At 45.3% G+C, this 27961-nt stretch overlaps 1 protein-coding gene across 1 annotated transcript; it reads left to right on the top strand.

Moving 5' to 3' along the window:
- The first annotated feature begins 72 nt into the window (after positions 1 to 72).
- Positions 73 to 27951, top strand: LOC8034692 (probable lysosomal cobalamin transporter). The gene is made up of 15 exons (XM_029979318.4): positions 73 to 157; positions 3376 to 3552; positions 4661 to 4724; positions 5803 to 5903; positions 8044 to 8111; positions 9974 to 10062; positions 12779 to 12852; positions 13491 to 13616; positions 15974 to 16197; positions 16714 to 16816; positions 17513 to 17617; positions 19226 to 19375; positions 21825 to 21882; positions 23370 to 23473; positions 25584 to 27951. The coding sequence occupies exons 1-15, from the start codon at positions 98 to 100 to the stop codon at positions 25692 to 25694; spliced, it is 1614 nt and encodes a 537-aa protein (XP_029835178.3). The 5' UTR covers positions 73 to 97; the 3' UTR covers positions 25695 to 27951.
- The last annotated feature ends 10 nt before the right edge of the window (positions 27952 to 27961 follow it).

Raw genomic sequence — 27961 nt, 5'->3', positions numbered from 1 at the left:
TTGTTTTCTTTGCGTCTTGGCACCAGCTGACTTCACTGGTGCCAACAAGGAGGTGCCAAGCCATGTGACACGTGACTTCTTGTTTACGATTGTGAACATGGCGATCCCAGCCGAAGTTGCTTTCGCAGGATGGATCCCTTTCACGATAGCTTTGGGGGTAACGTATCGACCATTCATCTCTCAAAATTAATGAACTGGTTTTCCAAACTGTTTATGTTGCATTGAGAGCAGACTTCGTTTAGGTCACCGGTAGTTTAAATTTCAATCGTCGCGGAAACATTTGTGGAGGCTGATTTTGGCTTCACTGTCTCAAGACGATGGCCGCTAGCCGGTCTTGTTTCAGTGAACCGAGTCAAGGCAGGATATTATATTAAAAAAATAGCGTCAGTTTCTGTTTGATGATGAAATGCTTGGTGTTTCGGTGCTACTTTGCCAGGAGAGGCCTCTGACGAACTAAGAAGCGGTGAGCAAGGTAGAATTTGAGGATAGGTTGAGGCAAATGGACGGGGAGCAATGGGCACGAAAGGTTTTCAGCTATTTATACATGAGGAGTGTAGACACAAAGTGGAGACAGCGCACTAGGAAATTAAGAGGAAAGTTTTTGGGCTATAGCGAAGATACGGAAGAGCAAGTCTCAGTTAAGAAGAAAGTTAAGGCCACAGAAAGAGATTGGTGGCTAGAGGGAATGCAGACAAAGACGGCTCTGGAAAGCTATAGATTAAACAAAAGAGTTATTGCCAAAGAAAGCATTTATGACAATTCTAGGGGAAGCTCATTGCTGTTTGAGGCAAGAACGGGTGTTCTGCGAACCAGAACATACAGAGTGAAGTACCAGGAAATTGATACAGTGTGCACTGCTTGTGGAGAGGAGGACGAGACGGCTGAGCACTTGATACTCTACTGTAAAGGGCTTCACCCTATGCCTACCGAAGACAACATAGATTTAATAAAGTCATTGGGTTTTAGAGACAGCGAAGGGAGAGTGGATTTCAAGACTGTAGAGATTACCAAGCAAAGATTAAGTGAATGGTGGCAGAAATCGAGAGAAAACTAGGTATTTTCTTATCCACTGATGGCAAGGGGGTTTCATAGCCTCACTTTCTTTGCACTGCGGAGTGAATATAGATTTCACATTTAAATATTCTAAGCTTAAATGGTAAAACAAAATGGCTAGGTGGCGTAAGCTACCGCCCGATCCAAAGGGCTCAGCCGTATTCATCCATCCATCATCCATCCATCGGGACCAGGGCGTTTTAACTCAAACTGAAGGCAAAGTAATTTCACTAATGGCAATCAACAGCTCAGAATTCTGGACAAGCGGAAGAAGAGCTGCTCCAAAGTGCCGATGGTTACGTATTCTTTAAGTTTAACTTCTACAGTCTCTTGTGGGCCTCTCTTAGTAGGTGACAAGCGCGGGCTTTGATTGTCGTGTAGATTTTCATTTCCCATCTTTAAAAACAGCATTGTGCTTGTTGTTAAGGGAGGAAAAACGAAATAGACCATGCATTGACCACGGTGCAAGATATGCAGTATATGTGTGAGGACACACAGGACGGCAAAGGCTGCGAAGCGATCGACCAGATAAAGTACCCGAATAGCCTCAGCCCACAGCGTCTTGCCGTTCAAAAAGCACAACTGAGAAAAAAAAAAAAAAAAAGCACGAACACAACTTAAAAAAGGTGTCTCGTTCCCATGGCACCCCCGGGTGCACACTCTTTCCGCACTCAGAACATCTGCTGTGATTGATGGCTTGAACACTGCGTCTGAGATCACTTTATTTCAACACGTTTATAAAACGTCATTGCTGCCGTTGAGGCACGAAACTTGGGTCAGTGACGAAGCAGTGTCAAAGCAACATGCATAGCGTGCAAGTGCCAAAGTTTTATGTAGCATGGCACGGTGTACACGCCTATATATACATCTTGCACCGTGGCTCAGACTCTGTAAGGATGCTGCATTAGTGGTAGAGATAGGACCTCTGAAAGATGCACTGGCAGAGATGCTAATGCAAGCTTGGTGGCGCTTCGTGGACCCAACAGTGATGACGTTTGGTGGGGAGAAAGGCCTTGTCTTCTATGTGGTATAGGTTGTTTTCACACGACGTCAATCCGCCATTTTGTTGTTTCATGTCAGCGCAATGACACGTATACGTTTCTGTGCATTACATATTTTCCGGCATCTAATAAATACTTGGACTGCTCGCACCGTGCACGCATCAGACAATTCATCGGCGAAAAATGGTGAACAATACAGAGCCTGTGAAAATGGCCTTTTGGGTAGGATGCCAACATTTCTAGACTTCCGGTTACCGAAACCAAAAGTTGGGCACGAAAATTTGATTTTGCTTATGAAAGGACGTTGTGAGGCAGCAGAAACGGACAGAGTGCATCCTCTTTCCGCCGTATCTTTTGAGCGTGTTAGCAAATGTTTATTGCATGGTTGGGCCGCAGTCGTCAGGCACACAGGACAGCGCTGTGCCAACATAACCTAGAATAATCGAGGCCTGTGATTGGCCTCCTTTACCTCCAAGGGGACATTGTCACCCTAGGCCGGCCATCCTTTGATACATTGATTGGGCATGAGGCCTCGCCAGACCCCGACCCAGTGCTGGTGTCTAATCACTGTCTGCGCTCGATCTCTCTGTGATGACAGCAAAATTCTAGTGTGTGTGCTTTTATTCTAGGTGGTTTTGGCTGTATTTCGTTCACTTCTGTCGTCATTGGTTTGTGGTCTCACAATGTCGTCTTGGAAAGGGAAAGGGGGGGGGGCACTGCAGCTCTCTCTCTCTTTCACTTTAGTCTAGTGTAACAACACTATAGTTTCTATAGTCAGGGACAACTTTTCTTGGAGTGTTCAAGAAGAGGAGGAGAGTGCATGTGCAACTTGAATGAGTGCTCAGAATGGTAGAGGGTATGCTTGTCCATACCCTTGGCTGCATTACCCTTCTTGTGTTTACAAAACAAAAGCAGTCTCTTGCGTCCCAGGTGACTTCCGGTCACTCTGTTTTGTTAGGCGTTTTAAGCTTCTTTATGCCACAATTTATAGGACGTTTCAAGTGCCACGGAAACGAGAAAGTTGGAGATGTAGCAAGTTCCTTCTTCCGCATTATTAAGCATGTTCTGCGAGATCGGTCATCTTATAGGAGTTTTCCAAAGCTCCCCAACAAATTTCTCGCTACCCTATCCTTGAGATAGGTGCTAGTAGAATTGGAATTGGAGGTAAAATCTGTTAGGGACGTCGCAAAGAGCAATGTTATGGTGGAGATTGTTTCTCCTCCAATTTATTTTGAAGTTAGCAGGGACGTAAAGTGTAATGGTGCCTCCTTGGGGCATTTCTATGAAAAGTGTCCTAGATGTACGATGCCTCCACTCCCAGCTGTGCGTGACCTTGAGCGGGCTGTACGTGCACCACCTGTCACACAAGCGGGAGCGCGACCTCCTAGCGTCGGTGGCCGGGGTGCTCGCCCTCGCTGCGTCGCTGCTCTCCTCTGCGCTGCTGCCAGTGGACGTGTTCCTTGTGTCCTTCATGAAGGACGCACAGGGAAACTTCAAGGCAAGGCTGCATTTGCTCGCAAATGAGAGCGAGAACTTTGCCTCGCTCCGTTTCACCGTGGTGTCTGGAACTGGCGCTTTTACCGCGTCCTAATAAGTGTTCCGATGACTCCTGTCCTTCGCTGCGTTCTGTCGTACGTTGAAGCTGAACATTAAGGGGCACTGAACACGGCTAAGTCCATCTTTTTTTTAAGATTGTGTCATTTGCTTCCTAGGAGTCTGCAGGAAGGCTTTCAAAAATATTGATCTGCATTTCCTCTAAAAAAAAAAAGAAATATGAAAAATATTTACAACACCTTGTAATGCCGAATTAGAGCGCAGCTCTTGAGGATGAGGAGGGAAGGGTATACCCCTCCACCCTCCTCCTCACCTCCTCATCTTCCCTGCTACTCCTCCCCTCCTCCCTTCTGTTCCTCCTCGTCCTTGCCTCCTCCTCCTTCACCTCATCTTCCTCTCCTCATTCTTCAAGCTCCTCCCCCTTCCTCCTCTCCTCCTCCTCATCCCTCCCCCTCCCCTCTTCCTTTCTTTTCCCGCTCCTGCTCCCTCCTCCTTCCTCCTCATCCTCCTCCTCCCCTCACGTTGCATCGTGGGAAAGGTCCCGTAATGCACCGCCCGGTTACGCCGCTCAAGCCGGAAACGGGCACCTAAGAGCTGCGCTCTAAAAACCTTCTGCCTCAAAATATGTTGTGCAACATTTCGCTGAAATTACTTAAACAAAACTTCCATTGAAATAAAAGTGTGCGTGAAGGTGTGACATTCCTGTCGACCCATCCCTCGCCATTCGACGTGACACCACGGGTACCTTGGATTTATTCAATGTTAACTTGACTTGTGCAGTGAGAAAAAATTGGCTCCCGATAGAACCTGGTGAGTTTATCGCCTGAAATATACCACTGCCACATAATGCAGCTGTGAAATTAAATTTGAGAAGTTCTTTCAGTCTTTTCTTAAAAACAGTGTTTGCTCTATTTTGAAGAGACGGGTAGTACCTGAGCAAAGTGTTCAGGATGGTGAAATAAATTATGCCACAACGATTGTTGCACAAACTAAACTGGCGATTATGGTGTGTGCTGTAATGCGAGCGGCCATTGTCTCGACGACGCTTGCAGGACTGGGCAGTGAATGGCACCGCTCGGGAGTCCATTGAGACCACGGTGCTGACTGCCTACTACGGTGAGTCGTCTGCTTTTTTTTCTCGTTCATTTTTATAAAAACCCACTTTTGAGAATGGGAGTATTTTAGAAAAATAAAATGAAGGACTTTCTGCTGAGGTTAAATTACCGACTTGTAACGGCGAACCGGGCAACTTGTCACTTGCGAACAGGCCCGTGAAGTTTTACAATTACGATAATTGGTTCCGCTCGTTAGGCCCTTAATTTTGAAGTTGTCTAGGGAATGTTGTTGCGGGGTAACGCAGAAATGTAGCACGAATAAAGCCATTCTAGTTTGGTCAAAAGTTCAAGTTTACTTCGTACACGCTCTACGAGTTTACTAGAGTAGTGAAATCGGCCAATTGGATCGTAGCGAGTGGCTAGAAGCCGTGCACGAAAATCGAAGAATGTGCAGTAAACATCCAAAATGCAGAGACTACACACAATCTCGCAATATTGGTGCATCACTACCAAGCGCACATGCACAAGAACATAGCCTCGCAACCGACCCAGTTTACACGAGTACTTGTACATGGAAGGCCTAAAGGTTGGTTTACACAGTTGCGACTGCTTACGACAGTGTGCCTTAAAACCTCCTAAAATCTCTTGCGACGACAGAACACACTGGCGCCATCTATCGGTAGCTGCAGAACACTTTCCGTTTATTTCCGATTGCTTTTACGAATCACTCTTTCTTTTTTTGGCTCGAAAAACTTTTGACAATGCTATAAACAATCATTTCTGATGAATAGTACATACATTTGATCTCACAAGTTCCTGAAAAACCTATGTTATAGTGAAATACAGTTCCAGGGTCACCTCATAGATGGCACCAGGTTACCCATGCATTCTCTTGTCTGATAAGATCACGACAACTCGGTCCTAAGCGAACTCGAGTGTGTGAACGGGCCTTGATGAAACGCAGTCAGACTTGTACTGCTGGTTCACGAGCTGTCCGCAAGATGCCGCACAAATCTTGCAAAATAGATAGAGAGATGGATGTTGTGTCATGGTCGTGTGTCTCATTTCTGCCGCTTGGCCCCACTTGCTGCCGCATCATTTCCGTCCCGATGTCCTCCGATTGCAATGCTCTGGCGCAGTGCTGTACGGGCTGCTGTTGGTCTTGGGCTTCCTTGTGCTGCCCTTTGCCTACTTCTTCTCGGAAGAGAAAGATGACGTTCTGGAGAGCAGCGCCGGCACGGTGAGTGGGTCGAGGTCGGGCAGTCCTTGCAGTCAATTATAAGAATTTTCGTACTTTCAGTACATACAGCTTAGTATTGTTCTTTGATATTCATAACCTGTTAATCGCGCAACAGTTCTTTTTTATGCGGGGGCAGTTGCAAAAAAACTAAGAAAAACGAGCGGCACACACACCTTCAACACACAACCGGAACAAGCGACCATGTGACCAGGAGCCGATTATATGCCACCATTATTTATTGTAACCACGCGCTGGGGTTTGCAAAAGCACCTAGCATGTGCCATGTTCCTCGTGTTGTTAAGGTTCGGCAATCCCCGTCATTCCGGCGATTGGGCAGGAGCCACGACCTGAATGCTTGTCGAGGCATTCATTGTCACGTGCCCGAATTGAGAACTTTCGCCGCGTTCGTGTCCCATGTGGGAGCCGCATCTAAGTATTCTCATCGGGGGAACGGCGAAGCTCGACCTCAAAATCCTGGGGTTCACATTGTTAACATTGCAATCTTCATAACATTGTTGTCAAGTTTTGTGAAGAAGCGACTGAAAGAAAACGTCTGCAATTACGCACATCAAAGAAGCTTCTTGGTCAGTGCCACTGTGTGTGAGTACACTTGTGTCCCACTAGTGCCAGTAAGCTTGTAGAAAGTGAGAAACATTGCTACTTAATGTTGTTGCACGGCCCCTTTAAGGGACGCCCACTCCCAGAAAAGATATTTTTGTGTGTGTGTGCGACACGTATGTTGGAAAAAAAGTTGTTCCCGAGAATAAAAGTAACAAATTGAGGCAATATATTTACGTTGCACGACTCTCAAGTGACTCGGTCACATGCTTCTATTTTGGGGTCGATGTCTCAAAATAGAAGCACCATTTCAGGATCGCTCCTAACTCAAAACGAAAGTAGCAATGTAAATATTGCGCATAATTGTGGACGTAACAGCCAGTAAAACATATAGACCGGGAAAATGTCACCGAGGTTGGATCGTGTTATGAGCCGTTCGTCCTCGTTGAGCATCGCGCACACGTTGTGGCATTAAAAGTGGTGAACGGAGTGGGGTTTGCCAGTGTGCTAACGACTGTTGACCCTTGAACTTGAATGGGTTTGTCTGAGATGCACTCGAGAGTAAGGGTGGAGGGGAGTTGTGTTGGAGAGGTAAATCCTAAAGTCATACTGAATTCCGAAGTCAAAGGTTTTGCCACTGAGTGAGGTGTTTTCCCAGTTTAAGCTGTATTTTAGTAGATCTAAGCCACCTGCCTATGCTTGATTGTGAACTAAACACTTTTTAGTAAGTTTATTGTTTGTGGTTCCTCGGCTATCAGTCAATCTGGGTCAGGGTTCCTCGAGGTGCTTGAGAACCCCTTCTATAGTTATCTTTATTTTGATGTGTCCACAGACAGCACTAAGCCTAAAACATGGTACACTGTTGTAAAAATAGAAAAAAGAAACACGTACAAGGCCGAAAAAAAGACGAGCAAAACATAATAGAGCTCACACAAGTAGCTCATTTGTTTGTCGAAAAGTATTTGTGTCACAAAAAATTGCCTCTTGCAGATTGGCCTAGCTCATTAGTATATTCGAGTTGCATTCTTGTAATTGGTGATCTATGGAACAAAACTGAGGAATAAAAAAAGGCATCTGGAGCAACTAAATTGATAAAAGGCATGAAAGAAAATAGTTCTTGAAACCAGCAATGAATCAGTAGCTGCGTCGACAACCAATTATGTAAAAATAATAAATTGTGTAAAGAATGTCTATTAAACAAAGAAAATAATCCTAGTTTCCGAATTAATCTGTCATAGCTGCAGTGGCATTTGCCCCGCAAAATATCTGTCGTAGGCAATACCTATAAACCGTCTTTGAGCACATTCGATAGAGAGTGACGCAGTAGAGGTAATACAATTAAAAAAATATGAGCAATTGTGCGCACCAAGCAACAAGCACACGGTCATCAACAAGGTGAGAATGTCAGGGAAGAGCTTGAGTCCTCCCGCCTCTAGCGTGAGCTTCTTACCTTCCACAATGCTTCAACGTCTCGTGCACCTCGAGTGCATGCAGCCAAAGCATGGCGGATGGCGAGCAATCAAAAGACACGCTCCGCTGTTTTTGCGCCGTTGGTGACCACAGCGATGTTCTTGCTCCGCAGCGTGCCTGCACCGCCTTCAAGTATACCAGCATCTTTCTCCTGGTGGCCACCGTGCTGCTCACCCTTGGGTGAGTGTCCTCACCACGCCGACAGAAGCGTCGGGTCTCCGGTGATATTCCACCGCCTTGAACGTGTCTCTGACACTTTTTTCTCGGAACTTCTACGCCCAACTGTTGAGATTGCAATATCCGCCAGCACGACACTCCAGCTTTTGCGATGTCATTTGTTGTCGCTTCGAGACCACTTTCGATGCATGGATGGAATAGGATGCAAAACACATCGGTCAGAGACGCATACCAGGCCCCGAAGTGGTACGAACGAGGCAGTAGATTCACACGGCCTGTCTGTAGTTTGCAGGACAGTTTTGTGTTAGGACTGGTTTGTCTTCATTGGAGGGAGAAATATAGTCGCTCGATTGATATTGATGGACTGAGCAGTTGTCAAGTTGATGTATGTGTGTAGTGCCTCGTTGCTTTATCCCAGACTCTATAAACCTTTATGTGTCGATGAATGAAACGTCCATCAACGAATGCCACAAACAGTGTAAATGTGTCTGCTTTTCTCAATAATATTTTTAATACTCGAGGTTGCGTTTACTTCTAATTTACCTTGTGGCTGGCATTGTGTTAGAAATACATCAAATGAATTTTAAAATCCCAGACGAAACGGGCTCAGGTGTTGCCAATTACATTAGAGGGGTTATGTGCAGGTTCCATTGGTGTGCAGCCAAGTTATTCCGTGGCATACTTCAGTGGCAACAGATTTGTTGCATATCTGACTGGGGGGGGGGGGGGGCCTCTTTATAGAGGAAGTGGTGGTAAGGACCAGCACATTTTGCCTGCCTTGCAAACGTCAAACATCATTTTCCAGAAAAAGCTCTTTTGTCTATTTTTTTAGAGCTCAACTCGGATGTACACTTTGGCGAAAATTTTCAACTGGGATCCAACTGGTCCCAGTTGTAATTAGTTTCAGCACCACGGCCTTCATAATAAGCATGGTCGGCCTCCGGTACAATTCAAATAATCCTGTTCAAAGTGCGTGCATTTCGGTTGGGACCACGTTGAACTTCGATAAAAGCGATAATTCGAAAAAAGGGATTTCGTTATAACGAGGGATTACTGTATTATGTGTGCTGACACCACTCAGTAACAGGATATTTTGTTGCCTGTTCTGAGCGAAATCTTAAACATGAAGGGTGAGGATTCTGCTCATTGCCAGCCTCTAGTATGGCTTTGCATTTTTGCATTCAGCAAGTCACCTGGAAGCGAGCTTGCAAACCGGTGTGCAGACCATGATGAAGATAGTGTAGGACGTAGAAAGTGCACGGCTGCTGTTCTTGCTTTATTTCTTAAGATTTTGCTATGTCTGGACTAAGCTTTTAATAAAAGAGGCATAAAACTTTTTTCTAATATTTTGTTCATGTCCCCAGTTCCAGGTATGTACAGTTTCTCGCAATATGAAAGATCCATTTGTCTGGAAAGCTTATGCGTGGCTTCTAGGCCCGCTTTGGCCAGAGGCTCTTTATTTCTAGAGAGGTAAGAGAACAATTATGTGTTCATTTTCTCACCGCAATCAATATGGACCTGGCCAAAGCGAATTAAGCAAGGCCCCCTGAGACTGTTTAGTCACGTGGGTCTTTCGTATTGTTGTTGATTGTACGTCTGGAATACAGATTTTGTAAGGCGTGCCAAAACATGCCGGTTCTTCTGGCCGCTCCCTGTACCTTGCAAGTCCTGTGCCGTCATTCTCTCGTGGATGCGCAATCTTCCATCAACGGGCTGCAGCTTGGCTTATTTACTTGGCCTCATTTTCCGGCGGCAGATTCCTCTTTGCTTGCCGTCAAGCCCCGGGAGGAAATCACATTGCCTCGTGAATGTGAGCCATGCTTCAGTCGTAGTGCAACTTTTTTTTTTTTCCACATTGTTTTTAGGGCGGTGATCCCGATGCACACAACGCCACCCCAAAACAGCACGGAATGGGAAAAGATAGAATTCCTGGTTCACGAGCTGTCTGCAAACAGTGAGACTTCTTTTGTTGTTCAGTTTTTAGCGCCGACCTCGAGGCCAAATCAGAAACTTTTACCGTAATATCCCGAGATATCAGCCACCTTCCTGCCGCCTGAAATTCATAAAAAAAAGCGGGGTGGGCCATGTCTCGGTGGGCAAGCACAAAAAGTGTGTAAAAAGCTAAAAGAAAAAAAGGCCCATTTTTTTGTATGTATCTAGTGTGGCTCCACAAAAGATACATTAAACTCGAAACTTTGATTAGTTTCATTGTTTTATGCAAGAAATGTTCATGAAAGAATGTTTTACTATCACAAAGTTTGTTGCTTGCATACGGGCGACGAACACTGCCAATCGGCATACAGTGCAAACGTTTGTTCTATGAAAGCATGTTTCCAACACCGCCATGTTCTCTTCGTTAATAAAAAGAAAAAATCAACGAGAAAATATAAAAACCAACCATGTGCAACCAGCGAGCAAGCGAGCGGACGAAAAAAGCGACGAAGAGCAATGCTGGGGAAGCGGGAAAGCCGGGGATTGCATTGGGCAGACACTTTGGCGTCGGGCCAAGTTGGGTGCCAATTGTTAATTGCAAGTAGCATACTCTTGCGCAACTTTCTTGTTTGGTGCATACATGCGTTTCTCCGTGCACTGGGTGCTAACAATGTGGGTTGAGCCGGCGTTGCTGAAGGGCGTGGATAGCACCACGAACACGGAGCTCGAAATAAGACCCTCTAGAAACGTCTGTGAGTGGCGTTCCAGCAAATCTTTATTTACCCGTTGGCTTTGTCTTAAACGTTACAAAACCTTACCAACGGTGGTCGCGACGTTTCGGGAGAAGGAGCGGGTTTGCGGTGACCTTTCGGTGGAGACATACTTTGACCTTGCACTCCGTGGTTACATTCCAAAACATGGAGCGCTCGCTGACCTCAAGATCCCTGAATAGTTTCTGCTTGTGTTATCTTTCCAACTTTGTATTTTTATCCGAACAAACTTTTTTCTAAGCAAAACAAAGTTTCATTCTGTTATCTCTCTATCATTTTACTTTCTCATCCATGTACTACGACTTCGGGTTCACAGAAATGGGGGAGGAAATGCGTAAACAAAAAGGAGTGTCTTTCCCTCCTTCTTTTTACTCTGTCACGGACGTCCTCCAACTGTAAGGTCTGCAGCCGCGTCATTCGGGTGAGGTGAATGTTTGCAGATCGTGGAGTCCGCATTGGGGTATTTGTAGGAGTGGGCGATCACTAGGTGTTTTTTTGGGAATCAATATTTGCCCCAAAAGTGGGTGGGCGATGGCTCAAGGATGGGTGACGACTCGGGATATTACGGTAGCGGCGCTCTCTCGCTCGTCAAGTGCATGCATTTATTGTGAACCAGTTCTTTAATCTTTCTTTTTTTTTATAAGTTTGAGCTACTTCCAATAAATGTCGAAGCACAGAAGTGCCAGTTGACACGTTTCTTATTGTGACGAAAATCAGGGAATCAGTACGGTGGAGCACATTATTTTCTCACATGTTAAGGTGCTGCAGCACTATTCCTTCTCTTCTGACGGCGAGCTTAGCAAGACCCTTTAGGCGGGAAAAAGCCAGATTTGTTTATGACCGGCAATTTGTGCCGGCACGCGGACGGGACGTCCTTGCCCCTGCGCACTCCACAACGACGTGCCTCGACTGAAAACGACGCACTTCGAAGGAATAAGAGAGCATCGCCTCATTTGCACCTTTGTACGTAATAAAGCTAACACTTATAGTATTTACCGTAAAGTCCAGTAAGAACGCCCACCCAAGATGAAGAGATGAATGGCGAAAAAGAAGGGGTAGGCTATCTTTAGGGATGCAACAGCAAAATTTTATCAAAAATTAGTATGTAGCGCCAGCCAATTGATAGATTTATTTCAAATTCTGCGTGCAAAGTTCATGACATCACGGAATAGTCATAGACTGTCTACACCTCAACGTGAAGAGGAGGCCGATCCACCTCCTCCGTGCACCGGAAATGCTGAGAGAGAAAACAAGTGGAGAGGAGATGACTACAGACCAAATCACATCTCGCACCGTCAATATTGCTCTAAAATTTTTTTTCTCATGAAAATTAATTTTTTTGCCACGCGTATCCCAACCAATTTGTTTAAAAAAAAAAAAAATTATTTTCAGTGGCCTTTTAATGCTTTTAATGCAATCAGCCTTTTTTGATTGGTTTATTTTTGAGTTATGAACTTTGGAGAGAAAGTGAATATGCTTTTTTTTCTACTTGGTGCGCATTTATGTATTTAGGAGGCCGCACTGTTGTATCCCACGGTAAAGCATTTGTCCCATGATTGTAATCCAGAGTGATTATTAGGTCTAAAAAGTATTGTAAAAATATTGTATGGTTAGAATAGTTTACTCGTGTTGTTGCTTTGTTTTTTGTGGCCGTTAAGCATCCAGTGTCAGTACCTCGTGCTGCGCGGTTAATGATATTCCCGTCTGATATTGTGTGATATCCAAGGAATTTTTCATGTTACAAATATTCAGTAAAAAATACAGGGTGGGCAATCTTTGAGGCCGAGTGTCCATACAGAATTTCATGGTAGCTATTTTCTTTTTCATGCCTACCTCATGTCCTCTGACTTTATGCTTCGTAGCAAGACAGCCATTGTGTTCTTTTGCAATGAACATACTTTCACTACGAAGACACAGTTTTTTCGGGCTTCGAACAGCCTTTATTTGACTTTGTTTTGGCTCCCGTAGGAGGAGAAGATGCCCTGAGCTTCATCGTGTCTTTGCTCACGCTGGTTGGCATGTTCGTGATGATCTTCTACACGGTAGGTGGTCTAGCTTTGCTTTTATTTCACATTCACAATAACATATGGGGTGTGCCCAGTAGATTTTATGCCGGAAAAATTGGCGCCTGCACACCGAAAGTTCAATCTTTCACCGAATATGCATTGAGGTGGCGCATTTTATCTCGTGAAATTTCCAGGCATAGTTTGGTTTCTGTAAAAAACGAGATCAACAAACTTGCTAAAGTCAGCGACGAGCACGTTCGCAGACGACCGAGCTGGCAAATATTGTAACTCGTGGCGACATCTCCCAGTAGGCGCAGCGTGCAGACAACACAGTGCTTCATCTGCTCCCTGTTCCTGTCGGGAGGTCGCACTTCAAGTTAACAGCATCGCCAATTCGGTCGTCTGCTAATCCCCCGCCATTGACTTTGGCAAGTATATTGCTCTCGTTTTTTTTATGGGAAGAGCTACGCCTCAAATCTTCACGAGGTGAAATGCGCCACCTCTATACACATTTGTAGAAAGTTTGAGCTTCCAGCAGGCAGGCGCCAACTTTTCCGGCTCGTTTTGCAGCGTAAGGTTCATCGGGCGCACCCTATATTTCTACGTTGGCAAATCCGTGATGAATGAGCCCTTGCAACGAGCACGGTGTTTGTGCACCGACTGCTTCTCCTCAGGGCTGTGGGCTCGCCGCACTGCCAGTGGGGCTGATTGCGGGCAGTCTGAGCACGTCGCAGGAGCGAAGCAGCGTGGCGGACCAGTTGGTTTCTTTGGATGCGCAGATCGACACTCTACGGAACAAGGTTGGTGTTCTTCTCTCCTGCTGGATGGCAGCCCCGGTCTGTTTCCACTAATGATGGACCGAATCTGCCGAACTTTCTAAGGAAAGTTTGACAAAGATTCGGCAAAAATTCAGCACATGTCTGCGCACGCGCAAGAACGCGACGGGGCCATGAATTGCAAATGGACGCCGTGCGGTCTTGTCGTTACCATCGTACTGTCTAGAACAACCAGCGGCTATGGCGAGGTGTGGGAGTAGGCAACACGGTAACTGCATTTGTGAGCCTTTGCGAGTGTGGTTCTCTTCAATATTTTCTGCCTGAAGAACAGAAGATCAACCAGTAATTTACGCAGTCCACTGCGCAGGTGACAGATGATGCGGTACATTCTGGATGATGCAATTTTCATTTGACCTTTTTAGTGATGCAAAAAGGTAGTTGAAGCATTGACTCACAATTACTTTAAAGCACTCCTTGCAAATATAACAATCCTTTTTCGGCTCACAAGAAGTTTGTGCTAGAACAGAATAATACTGCTTTTTAATTAGCGTTATTTTGCGGTTATCATGTATCTACATAAAACTAAACACAGAACTATTGTGCTCGACGTTGCATATCCGACATTTCTAACTCTTCCCACCTTCCTAAACATCCATGTGTGTCCTAACACCAGAAACCGGCATTTTAAAGGTTAAAAACGAGACATTGCAAATATGGAACGCACACTTTCATGCAAAACTGACATCGAGTAACTCAAATCGAAAAACATGCATATTGACAATAATGTTATCTTTTCTGGTGAAGGCTCTGTAACTGTTGCATTCATTTTTTTGCACGAAATGGTGACTCCCAGAGTAAGTAAAAATGCAGTGTTATTGCCTTTGCATTTACACCGCACAAACTTGCAGGCTTGCACTGATGAGGCCTCCAAACCGAAACTCTCATAGCGTGGTTCGTGACTGCACTCGCTGCTACCCAACGTTGCTACTACCCAACCTCGTTGTCACGCCACTTCTGCAAGTAGTCACTAAAATCGCCAGAAACACACAAAAACAACACCAATACGATTATCTTGCAGAATATCACCTTATTTAGTAATAGCTGCGCCAATATACATTACATGTTGAATTTAGGTGAAGGAAAATACAAGATAAAACCTTTTTTTTGCCAGGAAAAGCAAAACATCAATGCAAGTCTGGTAACAATGTATTTTTGCCGAATCTTTAGAAAAGTTTTGCAAAAGTTCGGCTTTGCCGAATCCCAAGATTCGGCGCTGAACTTTCGATTTGGCAAAAGTTTGGCTCATCACTAGTTTCCACAGAGTTAAAATTTTACGGCGGAGCTGTTAAGGGCTAGTTTCTCTAGTATTTTGTCCGTGGACAAACAAATGTCGACACAAAACTCCAGACAGCTACCCCCATCTATGAGCGACGACAGCAACCAGATAACGAGCTTGCCAGTTTTCCGGTTGCCGCCATCGCTCATAGATAGTGGCAACCTTTCCAGCCTTTCCACTCTGATTTTCACCAGAGTGGAAAGTTTGAATTTCTCTAGGCGTCATCCTAGAAGTCGTCCTAGAAGTCATCTTTGAGGTCGTCGTAGATGTCGTCCTTGACGTTGTCCTCGAGTTCGTCCTAAAAGTCGTTTTCGAGGTCATCCTACAAGTCGTCCTTGAGGTAGTGCTAGACATCGTCCTCTAGGCGTTGTCCTTGAGGTCGTCCTCGACGACGTCCTTCAAGGCGTCCTAGACGTCGTCCTTGAGGTCGTCGTAAGCGTCGTCCTCGAGGTCGTCCTAGAAGTCGTCCTTGGGGTCATCCTAGAAGTCTTCCTTGAAGTTATCCTAGACGTCGTCCTCTAGGCATCATCCTTGAGGTTGTCGTTGAGGGCGTCCTAGACGTCATCCTCTAGGCATTGTCCTAGACGTCGTAGAGATAACTTCTCTGGTCCTCCATCTTCACGGGAACTGGAAGGGCTCTACATTTTTAAGTTGCTGCCTATCTGAAGGCACGTTGACACACTTGCATGTGCTCGGGACCGAGTTCAGGTAACATCTTACGACGAGAGAACGTCTATGAGGGGACCCTGGAACTGCCTTTCTCTAGAGCTAAGGTTTTGCAGTATTTGCGACATCCAATGTGCTTAGTATCTACAAATAATGGGCCATTTATAACATTGTCAAAGACGTTTTCAGCAAAAAAAAGAAAAGAATGCTGCGCGAAAATAAATTTATGTACGGAAATTGTTTTACGGCTAGCGAATAGGTGGCATTGGCATGTTCTCTCATTGTAAGAGATTGTAAGTCATTGTAAGTCATTGCAAATGTATGAACCAGCCTTCAAGGACGGCCGAGTGCGTGGCTTGAGCACGGGCTCCGCTTGCAGCTGCGTGGCAGCGTGGGCGGCGGCCGCCAATCAACTGACGCCGAGCGGCTGCTCACACTGGAGGAGGAGCGACGTTCGCTGGACGAGCGCCAGCGCCGTCTGGAGCACCGGCAGGGTACTGTGGCGTACCGTCTGCGCTGCCTGCTCCGGCCGGTCCAGATAACCGTCGGTTGTGGAGGCATGCTGCTCGGATTGCTCATCTGGCTCTCTCTACTCCTGGTCAGGTGCGCGGCACTCCTTCGGTTGTTCGGTGCTTTGTGGTGATAGAAACTGGTTGAAATCTTAAAGGCAGTGTTGTACATGGTCTTCCAAAACAGGATTAAATCTGTCTTTTCTTATTTTTTCTCTATCTTGAACGAATTTGCGAGTTTCAGTGGTATGAAAGGAATGCATTCCCATTACATTTCTTAAGTTGTAATATGTCCTTACAATAACATTTATTTTGTATTATGTGTTCTGTTGAGTTTCTATGCTATTGCTGCATATAATCTGACGTTGTATGTGCTATATGAAACCACGAGGGACCAAAGAGCTCCATCAAGCTGTTGTACTGCTTTTTTTTCTCACTTCCGCCGTTTGTGTACCAGTATGGAAACTAAAGTTTTTCTTCTTTAGAAGCTGTCACCTCCCAGGGGGCAGTAATGTCGGGTTTCGTGGCTAGGTGGCGCAAGCCGACACTCGATTGAAAGAGTTCAGCCGTCTGCATTTAATCCATTTATTTGTCGGCCTTTTTCCTGCAGCATTGACAAGGCTCTGCATTCTCTGGGCTACAAGATGGGATACCTCCTGCCCAAAGCATCCTTACCCAACCCACTGGATATGGCTCTTGTTCAGAGCCAGAAGGTGAGCATTGTAACACTTGATTCGCACTGTACAGCATGTTCCAAAAAGTATGTACTGGATTTTTTGTAATCTCAAAAACTCACCATGCATCACTGAACGCTCTGGGTTTTCTCAAATGTAGGGCTAGCGATTTGGACCAGATGCCAAAGTTTGAGAACGAACCGTTGTCTTATTTAAAAGTTACACATACTTTTTTTAAAAATTTTAATGGAAAAATGGTGGTTGACGGAGCTCTCGAACACATGGAGCTGAATGGCGCCAGTTACCAGAAACGGGCCCCATTTTTTTCTTGAAATTTTCAGAGAATCAATTTTAACTTTCGAATAAGGTTACAGTAAGTTATGCCCATGCATTGAAAGTAGTTCCATAGTGTCAACAAATGACATCACAAAAGTCGAAGTGTCACGCTGTTGGATGCCGCCATCCTGGCAGTTTGCTGTAGACATTCCAGAGAAAAGCAAGCACAAGAGAATGCGAGTTTCGCTGTCGCCGCGGTGTTCGAACTTCTGACTGCCAAAGCTTCTATGAACAGTCGATCTGGAGAGCGACTTGCAGTGCCTCCACCACCGCCACTGTGATGCCACCAAAATCACGGCCAGCAACAGCTTGGCACTTTTACGACATCTGCGATCGATCGAGCATGTGCGTGTGTGTGAATTTTAGGAGAATTGTTTGAAATGTTGACGCATTTTGCAGGTGTTTCCCATCGACTATGTCCTCTACTTTGGAGTGGTCCTGTACCTTGTGATGTGCACCGTGTATGGCATCCGGAAAATGGGCATCTGGTTTCTCTTTCTCAAAGCAAGTAACACTTTATTTATTCTTTCCATCGGTGGAATATTCATACAGTGGGTTTGACCCATTGTATAATAGTTAATATAATATTAGTTCTACTTGTATTAAATCACTCAACCATCTTATTGTATCTTGCTGCTGTTATATTGTGGACTGCCACGTAAAAAGCTGCCTGGAATTGAGTTTTCCCATGCAATGTAAACCGTGTCTACCTTTTTAAAAAATATACTCGAAGGAAAAAATTTTTAAACAGCTTGAATGGAAAGAGGAAATTATGCATTTACAACAAAAAGATACAACTTTTAGAGCTATATTTTTGGTGCAAAACGAATTTGTAGTTGGCGCTTGCGGGAGTCCTCGGGAAAGTGTCTACTATAGTCATGTGACTGGCCACTATAGTCACGTGGTGCTTGCGCTCTTTCGGAAGCCTCTAAAAGCTTATTTTTAATTTTTGTTTTAAGTGCTACAAAAAAACAAAAGATTAAAAAATAGCTTTTAGAGCCCATAGAAAGCTCCTGAAAGCGCTTAAGGACCATGTAATAGACCTGTGTGCCTTTCAGAAATTAGGTGCGGCGGCACGCCAAAGTATTACCTTCCGGTGGCGGTATGGAGAAAAATTGCTAAGTAATGGTGATAATGATTACTTTTTTTTTTATTAAAAAGGATTTATGAAGGATCTACCTTTTTATTTAAAACAAATTTTTAAATTATTTTGTGTATAAAGAAGAAGAAAAAAATGCGTTCAGCCGGTGGCCATTACGCTCAGCGTGCGGCGGCGGCAGCGACGAGGGGGGTTTTAGGAACTTCACCGGCGGCGCTGAAGGCATAACTTACGGCGAGTGGCATCCCTTGGTGCACAATGTGCGAGTGGAAAGAGAAATAACATACCCAGCCCCTCCCTGAGACTGCATCAGCCAGCAACCTCAAACTACTAGTTTGTTACCCTGCAGATAGCTCGTCAACGAATGCATTAATGGTGATGACACCAGCGAGTGCCGAGTTAAATGTAACAAATGCAACGTCCTTTTTAATAGACCCCCACAACTCTGTATTAGAGAGTGACATCACTTTCATAAATCCCTTTATTGTGAAACTCAACTGCTGTCCTTTACTAACGACTTACTTTCTATTCATCGTACTGCCAGTGTCTCATCCATGAAAGCTAACCCTTCCTCTTCTCTTGTTACTTCGCAAAATACCTCAATTATGTTGTTTTTATTAAACTTCTGACTCCAACCCTGCTCTAAGTAGTAAATTTCTCCTTCTTCCTCCGAATATACCCCCTCTCATTGATCATCAATTCAAAGTCGGAATTCATCTCTGTTGCACCAATGCCCGCATCGACTCCCTCATTCCCAAAACGTCATCCAAAGGGAACCACCTTCCCACATCTTTAGTGTCTGTATCATCGGCTGATTCAAATTGCGATAACCAGTCATTTTTTTTTATCCTCAACCATTCATGCTTTCAGTACATCTTTGTACTAGACTCGTTTATATCCTATAATTCATTTTTGGTTCATGCCCCTCCCCTTTGTAATGCCTCCACACCCTGTGGGTATTGAAATAAAATAAATTATTGCACAGTTGGTCTAAGCGGACGCTTCCTGCGCAGATGTACCGCATCCGTCCCGGCAGGACCAGGCCACAGGGGATCCTGCTGCTCTGCCTCAGCCTCATGTTTGCGGTGCTGGCTCTAAACGTGCTGCTGTACAGCGTCTGTCCGCAGTACACCACCTTCGGCAGCCAGCACTACCTCTCACAGGCACGGCCTTGCGCAAAGTGCGGGTTGGGTGGGACAGAAACACTGGTTGGGAATGCGATTCAGCCGTCAACACCCAGAATTTGGTGGTATCTAGAGATGAAATTTATGCTATAGCAACTCCTCCAAGATAAGGAGGCCATAGTGCTGAATTTTCTACGCTGATGCAACGCTCGTGTCCAACACTGGTTCGCCTTCTTAGGGTGACGTTGCAAATTCAGCCCTATGGCCTTCTTTATCTGGCTGGTGTTGGCCATAGTCGGTGACAGCGTAAGAATGCGATGGAACTTCTGCCGTCTTCATGCACTTGTTGCTTCCCATCGTGTTTTGGGTGCGCATGCCTCCAGGACACCAAAGCGTTATTGAAGGTGCAAATATTGTGCCGGAGGTTGAGCTTCCGCTGCTTTCTTGACGTGTCACGGACGGTACATACCTTGCACTCTGAGCGGAAATTTTACTTGACGCTTAATCCTAAAAAATACAATACTTTCTCGTTAAAACAAAATCACATTTTTTTAATTGTCGCTTTTATCGAAGTTCAATGGGGTGTGACCGAAATTCATGCATTTTTAACCAGATTATCCGAAGAGTATTGGCGGCCGACCACACCTATTACGAAGGCCACGGTGCCGAAAGCATGCAAGCCTACACGGAGGCGCACGGAGACATTTGCGTTCCCTCCCCCTTCTCCACCGAGGCAAATGGCAAACTGGGAAAGCGGAGTAAACGAGCGATGGAGGGCAGAGCACCGCTTCCGATGTCAATGCGCCGACACGGGTACGCAGGCAGGGAGCAGCGTCCATGTTCCGACGCTACTCGCGGCGCCCGCGGCCGACACTGCCCGACCCCTGTCGGAATCGGGTCAATGAAGCGATGGAGCCTGGAGGAGATCATCCCTTCAGGAGCCCCTGACGCGCACCTGCAGCGTACTACACGCACACGTGCATCGTATGGGAGATTTGGAGTGTTTATCGAAAGTCGCTTAGATCTGCGAGGTGGAGAAAAGTGGCCGGCCCAAGTCTAAAATTGCCAATAAATTCGACATTTAGACATAGGCTCTTCGACACTGTCCACTATTTTGCAGAACAAGCAACTAGTATTGGATGGGATCGAGAAGTTGCTCATGCAGGAGAAAGCTGCCTGAAGATGAAGGGTCGCCAACTACTTCGCACACAGATTTTCTCTCACAAGCATGCTTGCCGAGCCAGTGCTTGATTTTCATAGCTGCAACCATCTCTACGGGAGTGTGTGAAAACATGTTGGCAAAGCCACCGAGTAGAACTTTGATTCATTCGCGCTTGTCGATGTGGATGTTCCCATTGTTTCTCCTGCCACGGATGTTGCGATAATGGACCTTTCGTGCGACCAAGGTGAACACGAAGCGATGTCGGAGAGTCACCTTGGGAAACGCCAATGAATGTGGAGATGCGAAACATCCTACAGCTGCTTCAAACCAAGTGGAGTGCAGCAGCATTTACAGCGTTCTTGCGATGCCTGGATTAGTTCGAGGAGAACTGATGCCCAGATGAAATTATCGGAAAACTCCACTTAATTATATTTTACTCAGTAGAGCTGCCGCGAGATGTTCATAACCAAGGTTTGTTTGATTAAATATACGGTCATAATGTTCCGCAGTGCTTCCATCAACCTTCGAGGCTGCTGGCACTGTTTTTTTTTGCTCAATAGCTTTGATCGAACTGCCGCTTATATCAATATTTTTGCCGTCTTATTGTAAAAGGGTTGACTTTGTTATAACGAGGGATTACTGTACTACAAAGTATTATTTCTGTCTGTTCCGTCGAGCCATCTGCAAAAGCTCCGAGCAGGTGCTGTTTAGTTGTGAAAGGGAGTTGCACCACGCATGTGCTTGTATAGTAACCGGGAGAGAAAGACGAGCCCTCGTTTAGATCTTTGAGAATGCTGGAAATGAATGGGTGCACATTTGTGGATTTGCCCAGCTCATTCCTAGCACCGAGAGGAAGAAAAATGTTATTGTTCTACTTGTTCATTTATGTTTCTCAAGAGAGAATATTTGACAAAGATTTTAGCTTGGGTACTACATGGGTGTTTAGTTGTATGCTGAAATGGTGCTAGTACAATTATACAATAATACCTAGTAGCCCGAGTTGCTGGGTTAGCCTTCTTTGCATTTTTTTAATTTTGGGTTGTTTCCATTTCTTTTTTTTTTTCATCTCAATCATATATTTTTATGAAATGGTCAGTCCGCAACTTGTTCGCTTTTGAAGCATTCTTGTTGGGTTAGTACCTTACCTTTGGCACCTTAGTGCAGTGAGCATTTCACCAGTTGCTGGCACACCCTGCTGTTCCCATTCTGTCAGTGACTTTAGTTCAATATTAAAACTGAGCTGTATATGCATTCATTGTACATAACAGCAAGACTCGGCAAGGATTGCACTTTGAGCTGGGGTGGGAAAACGTTCTTCTTGTGCAGGACCAGAACAGCACAGCAGCCCCAAGCCCTATACCGTGCACCATCGACGCTCCTCCGGGTAGGTTCCACTCCCACGGTTGGGTCGTTGCTCCTCTGCTACTGGTGCCTAAAGCACTCGAGGCTGCCCGGCCTACAGTGCTTACTGACCGCACTCAGTTTTGATTAGTCGCATTGTGAGACCACATTTGACCTTAGCCTAGAAAGGAGCCAGTCTACTATCGGTAATGTGGCCCCGAGGAAAAGCAACGGCCTATGGATCTCCAGGTGGCAGGTTCGAATCCCGACCGAGGTGTTTGCAATTAAACGGACATTTATTGCGTAAAAGGCGCCGTGACAGTGGCTTAAAAGGATGGTGTAAAGAACGAAACTGGAGGAGCGGCGGCACGCTACAAACATGCTTCCATATGTTATAATTAGGGTTTTGTGTTTTCGGATAAACACGAAAAATGCCCACTGGTGAAATTTTGATCAATTCTAATTTATCTTAAAACTCCTAATTTTGATGAGCCAATGCCCTCCCCCAAGAAAAAAAAAGAAAGACAGTATATTACAATTAAGCTTCATCAGTGCACTAGGTCAATGGTCCTGGGAAAAAATGGACGATTGTCAAGAGGTGTCTTACCTTTTATCTCAACAAGGTTCATTCAGGACAACGGGTCATTGTACTTTCTGGTCACGACAAAAGCCACTGTTTTGGTTTCTAGTTTTGGCCATACTGTTTGTGCTTTAAAGGGAGGTAGAGGTTGTGTTTTTGTAACAGTGAGAGCAATGGACCATAGAGATGGCATTAAAATGGGGAAGAGGGGCAGTTGAAACTTCTCTATTTTATCCTTTACCACCCCACCTCGCGCGGCCGCGGGGTAGGTTGATTGGTGGGATCATGGATGAATACGAGCTTCTCAGCGACTGCCTCTGCAAGTTTGATTTTAAGGTATCAACATTTATTGAAGCAACACTCGTGTGCAACTTTTGTCGTGGGACAAATTACCTAGTATTGCCAACGCCAAATGCAGCTGATGAAACATTAATTGATACAAGGGCGTTTTATTTTTTTATCTGGCATATGTTTACACCCGGATATTTATTTATTTATTTATTTTTAATAGGAAGCATTGCAAAATTAAACTCAGAATTTAGGGGAATTGAGAATTAAACAAAAATAAAATAAAATCAGAATTTTCGGCAAAACATAAACTCCGAAAAACACACTCGGAGTTTGATGAAAAATGAACTTCAAAAACACAGGATTCTAGTTATAATCGTGAAAACTTCCTTAATCTCGTGCTCTAATTTTATTTCGAAGCTCCCTACCACTTTTATTCCATCAAAATGTGGGTAACTGTCGCATCAGTTACAGTTAAGAACAAAGTGGTTGCAATGTTTATAATATGTGTCATCTAATAAAATCTTAGTTGAAATTTTTCCTTGAGCTGTGTTGCCTCATATATTTTAGTCCCTGTGTCTTTTGCCAGAATAACCTCGGTATGAATGAAAACCAACTAGTCCAACTTGCAGTCTTAATTGAGAATTGCTCCTCTACTTCAGCGGATTGCGTCATGACCCGGGCAAGCGCACTGCTGCTGCGGTTCTTCTACAAGGCCTGGGTGTTCGGCGCCTGCTACTTCTGGGCTACCGTGCTCCTCTGCGCGGTGAGTCGGCGCCTTCTGCTTAGAAGTTCATTCTCGAAGGAGCTCCCGACGAAACGATGCCGCAGTTGTGTTTTCGCTGCAATTGAAGATTTGCAGTGCGGGGTCATAGGTAGTTCAACGGCATTTGTATGTGGAGATTTTCTAGAATGATGTGCCATAAAATCCAGTAAGAACGCCCACCCAAAATGAAGAGATAAATGGTGAAAAACATGGGGTGGGCTATCTTTGGGGATGACACAGCAAAACTTTATTGAAAATTAATGATAAGCAAAACTGATACCGCATATCGCTGACAAGGCAAATTCGCGTTTCACGATGCGATAAACATACGGGAATTCGCTACAAACTACTGTGTCACGGGAAAGGATACCGCAGGTTTGATGCGGCAGATTCGCGTCTCACGTTGCGGAGGACCCGCGGAAACCCGCCGAGAACTCGCATCTCCCGGGAGTGGATACCACTGATCGCAGACGTAGCAGATTCAAGTTTTATGGTGAAATAAACACGCGGGGACCTGCTACAGTCTTGCCTGCCACAAAACCCGATATCGTGTGCGCAGATCGCGGAAAAAAACACGGGAATCCGATACAAACTCACAAGTCACGGAAACAAATACCGCAGATCGCGAACGCAGCAGATTCGCATTTCACGATGCAATATACACGCGGGAACAACTCGCGTGTTACGGGAGCCGATAACATGCACGCAGATCGCAGACAGAAAAAACGCGGGAACCCGCTATGAACTCGCTTCTCGGACGCACCAGTACCGCAGATCGCGCCGTTGATGCACAATTCCTGCCGGACATGGCTTTTTGTCCGACGGGAATCGGGGTGGGCGATGTTTCGGAATTTTTATGTTACAGATATTTAGCCAAGAAAAACAGGTTGGGCAATCTTTCGGGGGAGAGCGTCCTTACGGGATTTTACGGTAGGCTTATTTACTCGGGCCTTTCTATTTGCAGAGTTTCTCCACTGTTTTTCGAGTAGTCCCTTTTCCAGTATTACATGCCGGTTCATTCATATCTGTGCTTGTTCCAGTTTGACACTGTTTTGGGTAGAAAAATTGGTTACAAGGCTTCTGTAGTAGATCAGGAAATTAGTTTCATTATCGAACCAAGAAGTTTGTCTAACTATCGCATATATATGTTGGGAGTTTGGTTATTTAGGAGGCAAATTGAAGAAAAGCAGCATGCGCTTACCTTGACCTTGCTTCAAACATCATTTCTATAACTCTTAGTATTTGTTTGACCAAACATTAACAGACTATTAAGAACTGAAACATTATTTGCTAAGAGTACTGTACAGTCAACTCTTGTTAGTTCAAACGTGCGGATAATTCAAACTAACATGCAGATTTCATCCTATGCGTCTCTACAGGAGGAAACTCCCGATAAATCAAACTTTCCTTTATGCAAACAAATTTTCGGTCCCCCTAGAGTTTGAATTAACGAGATTCGACTGTATTTGTATAAACTGGAGCAGTGGCATAGATATTTTTTTTTGGAGGGGGGGGGTTATTTTTGAAACCTCTTTCTGCCTACTCCACTGTCTTAGAACCGAAAGACCACTCCATTTTTAGATTGTCCTCTGGGTGATGCCATTTTGCTGCCTATAGTGCATTGTTGTGATTGCCGCTCACAACTGCAGAGGACGCGATTGAGTCCAAGCTCTATGCAACTCCTGCGAATCAAATGACGTGAGAATGCATACAGAGCAACGCTGGATACGAATGTTAAGGTGCCGAACCTTTACTCCGGAGCGAAATCGAGAAACACGGCCACGAGAAGGTGCAGACGCGACTGAGGCGCCATGGGTGCGTTGAGGAGGTTGAAGCAGGTGGCGCTTCATTATGCGAAGTAACGCGGACGCTGTCACGGGCGGCGCCGCCAACCAGCTGCCAAGGATGAGCGGTTTACCCCCTTTAGGTGTCGCGGACTCCCAATACGATTAGTAAACTAAAAATATCTTTTAAGCATGCTTTGCAAAGTGTTTCGCAAGAGTGCAGAATTAGTACACGTTCAGTTTACGTTACTTTTTACCGACGACGCGCGAGTTCTCGGTTCCACCCTTTCAAAGATTCCCCTTTCTGTCTCTGCTCACGGTTTCAGAGCTACGTGGTGGCATTCGTGGTGGTGATTGCGCGCGGCCGACAGTCGGCCGTGGAGGTGAACACCGACGACCTCGACGGCAGCGACGACGAGGACCTCCTCCGCGCCTGATTTGTGCTGCAGTCAATCTGGTGGGGGTTTATCATGGATCCTCGAATTTCTGGAGATTGCAACAGTGCCTGAGACGCATCTCCGACGGGTGTATTTACCGCGTCCTAGAAAGTGGTCCCTCTATTTCCGCCCGACAACGTAAAAGTGTCGCGTCGTCGCCGGATGTGCGATCCTGGTGGTATCACAGCAGCAGCAGTGTTGGATATGGCAGACGTCCGTTCTGCCGATGGTCGTTCTCCAGCTTGACAGTCCACAGAGTCCTCGGCAGCCAAGAGTTGGGACTCTGCGACGACAGCAATGCTCGCATGCTAATTTTTGTCGGGACTCGTAGCACCGAGCGCCAGGATCGCGACATTGGACAACGTGCCACGCCGGCTTTTGTGACGTCATTTGTTGCCGTTTGGGGGACCACTTTTGATGTGTGGGCAAGAAGACGAGTTCCAGGCACCTTAATGCACGTGTGGAGAGCGAGTGCAGAAAGAAGCTCGAGCTTAGTTTAGCTTATTTGTGCGTAGAAAAGACCCAAACAATGTCGAAGTATAGCGTATGTTTATGGTTTGCTATGTCTGTCATTGGGCGGGGCGTCGACAGCGTTTGAGCCCGTTTATTTGTGCCGGGTCCGATGGAGGAAACGAAACCCGATTTTTCGGCCCACGTATATAAACTAGGCATCACTCAGAGCTGGAACTCAAGGAGATTATGATAGAATGATAAAGCTTGGGAACACGACGTTACCTAGGTAAAAGGATACGAGTGAAAAGCAAAATTTCTGTCAGCTGATGTCCATCTAAGCCTAATATATTGATTAAATCAAAATATGACATTTTGTATGCCTGTACTCAAGCTTCCTTATTATACCACCACTGCTAGCGTCAGATTCTCACCGAGTTTCAGCTTTCTGCAGTATGTAATTTACTAATGCGAGCTGAAAAACCGGGTTTCATTTTCTCAGTCGAACCAGTAGTTTGTTCCCTAGCATCGCTCGGTGCTCCGTGTTCTTCAAAACATATTCAGCTGCCTATGTGCCACCATCTCTAAGGGTTAAGGATTTCGGAGAGTGATCTCTAATCTATTAATAGGCGGTGCCAAAGAAGGTAAGGTCTGTCGAGGCCAGAGCTCTACGTAGCTGTTGCATTCTGACGTACAGTAGCAGTGCTCCATCCACTTCCAACGCCCTCAAAGCAAGAACTTGATGGGTGCCACTTTTGGTTCGGAAAGTGAGGCTGTTACCGGAAGTAATGAAAAGTAGGATTGGTGACGTGGTTTGAGTGTGGCATTGTGGGACATTGATTTTCTTTATTTAAATGCCTTTTTGTATACTATACTCTGTTGCAGGTTACAAGTGGAAAGGGTGGGGGAATTGTGGGAGTAGCTTGTCCTGCTTCTCTTAACCTGCAACAGAGTATAGTCTTTGTGTACTATGCATGTTTGGGTATGGTGCTGAGAGGTATGCAAAAAGGGATGCAAGTCCTTATCCCCGGACCTGTGCACTTATTCTAGAATACCGTGGCTGCCTGCTCGGAGGCTGGAGGTGTATGTTTGCAAATTATGTATAAAATTGTTTTTGGAGCCTTATACGTTGCTTCAAATAGTTAGTGCTGTTTAAAATTTCCGAGAAATCCTTTACCTGGGACAGTAGCAGAGCTGTTGTTTACGAAGCGGTATTCGGTTATTTGATGTTTGAGCTCTGCAAGGCATGCATTTTATTGCTTTTCTATAGTCGGTGAAAGGTTGAGAGTTCAGGGGAATCTTTTCCCACCTCTTTCTTTGTTAACGGAGCATACGCTGGAGAGGAGGTTGCCTCCACTCCGGCGTTCGCTCTGCAAAAGTGGAAAGAAGCGGATGGGGTTTCACTCGAACTCCTAACCTTTCACCGACTATAGTTGGCAGCCCCCTGGCGGTACCCCAATGTTGCCAACATATATAATAGTTGGACACCTTTCGAGTTATGGGAAGCCTCATCACCCGGCTGGAGTCTTTGTTGTGCACTATAGCTTCCTAGCTATGCAACAGTATTGACAACTCGTGGCGTGATGTCGAGCAAACAACTTAAAATTGTGTACATGGGCAAGTGTAACGGGGTAATATATTAAGAGTTTTTTTAATTCTCTAGTCTTTTTTGTTTCTTGTGCTAGGCACGCTGCCATCAAGCTACTTTGTTTAGTTATATGGTTGGATCGTTACAAGATTCTCATGCCCTGGACTTTGTAATTTGTCTTTTCTGGAACATCAAATAAATAACCCTTGTTGCATGCAATTTGTCCTTT

Source organism: Ixodes scapularis, unplaced genomic scaffold, assembly GCF_016920785.2.
Source record: "Ixodes scapularis isolate PalLabHiFi unplaced genomic scaffold, ASM1692078v2 PGA_scaffold8__174_contigs__length_109621045, whole genome shotgun sequence".
In the NCBI taxonomy this organism is placed as follows: Eukaryota; Metazoa; Arthropoda; class Arachnida; order Ixodida; family Ixodidae; genus Ixodes; species Ixodes scapularis.
The sequence above is the reverse complement of the archived record's forward strand: the minus strand, read 5'-3'. Positions and strand labels throughout refer to the sequence as shown.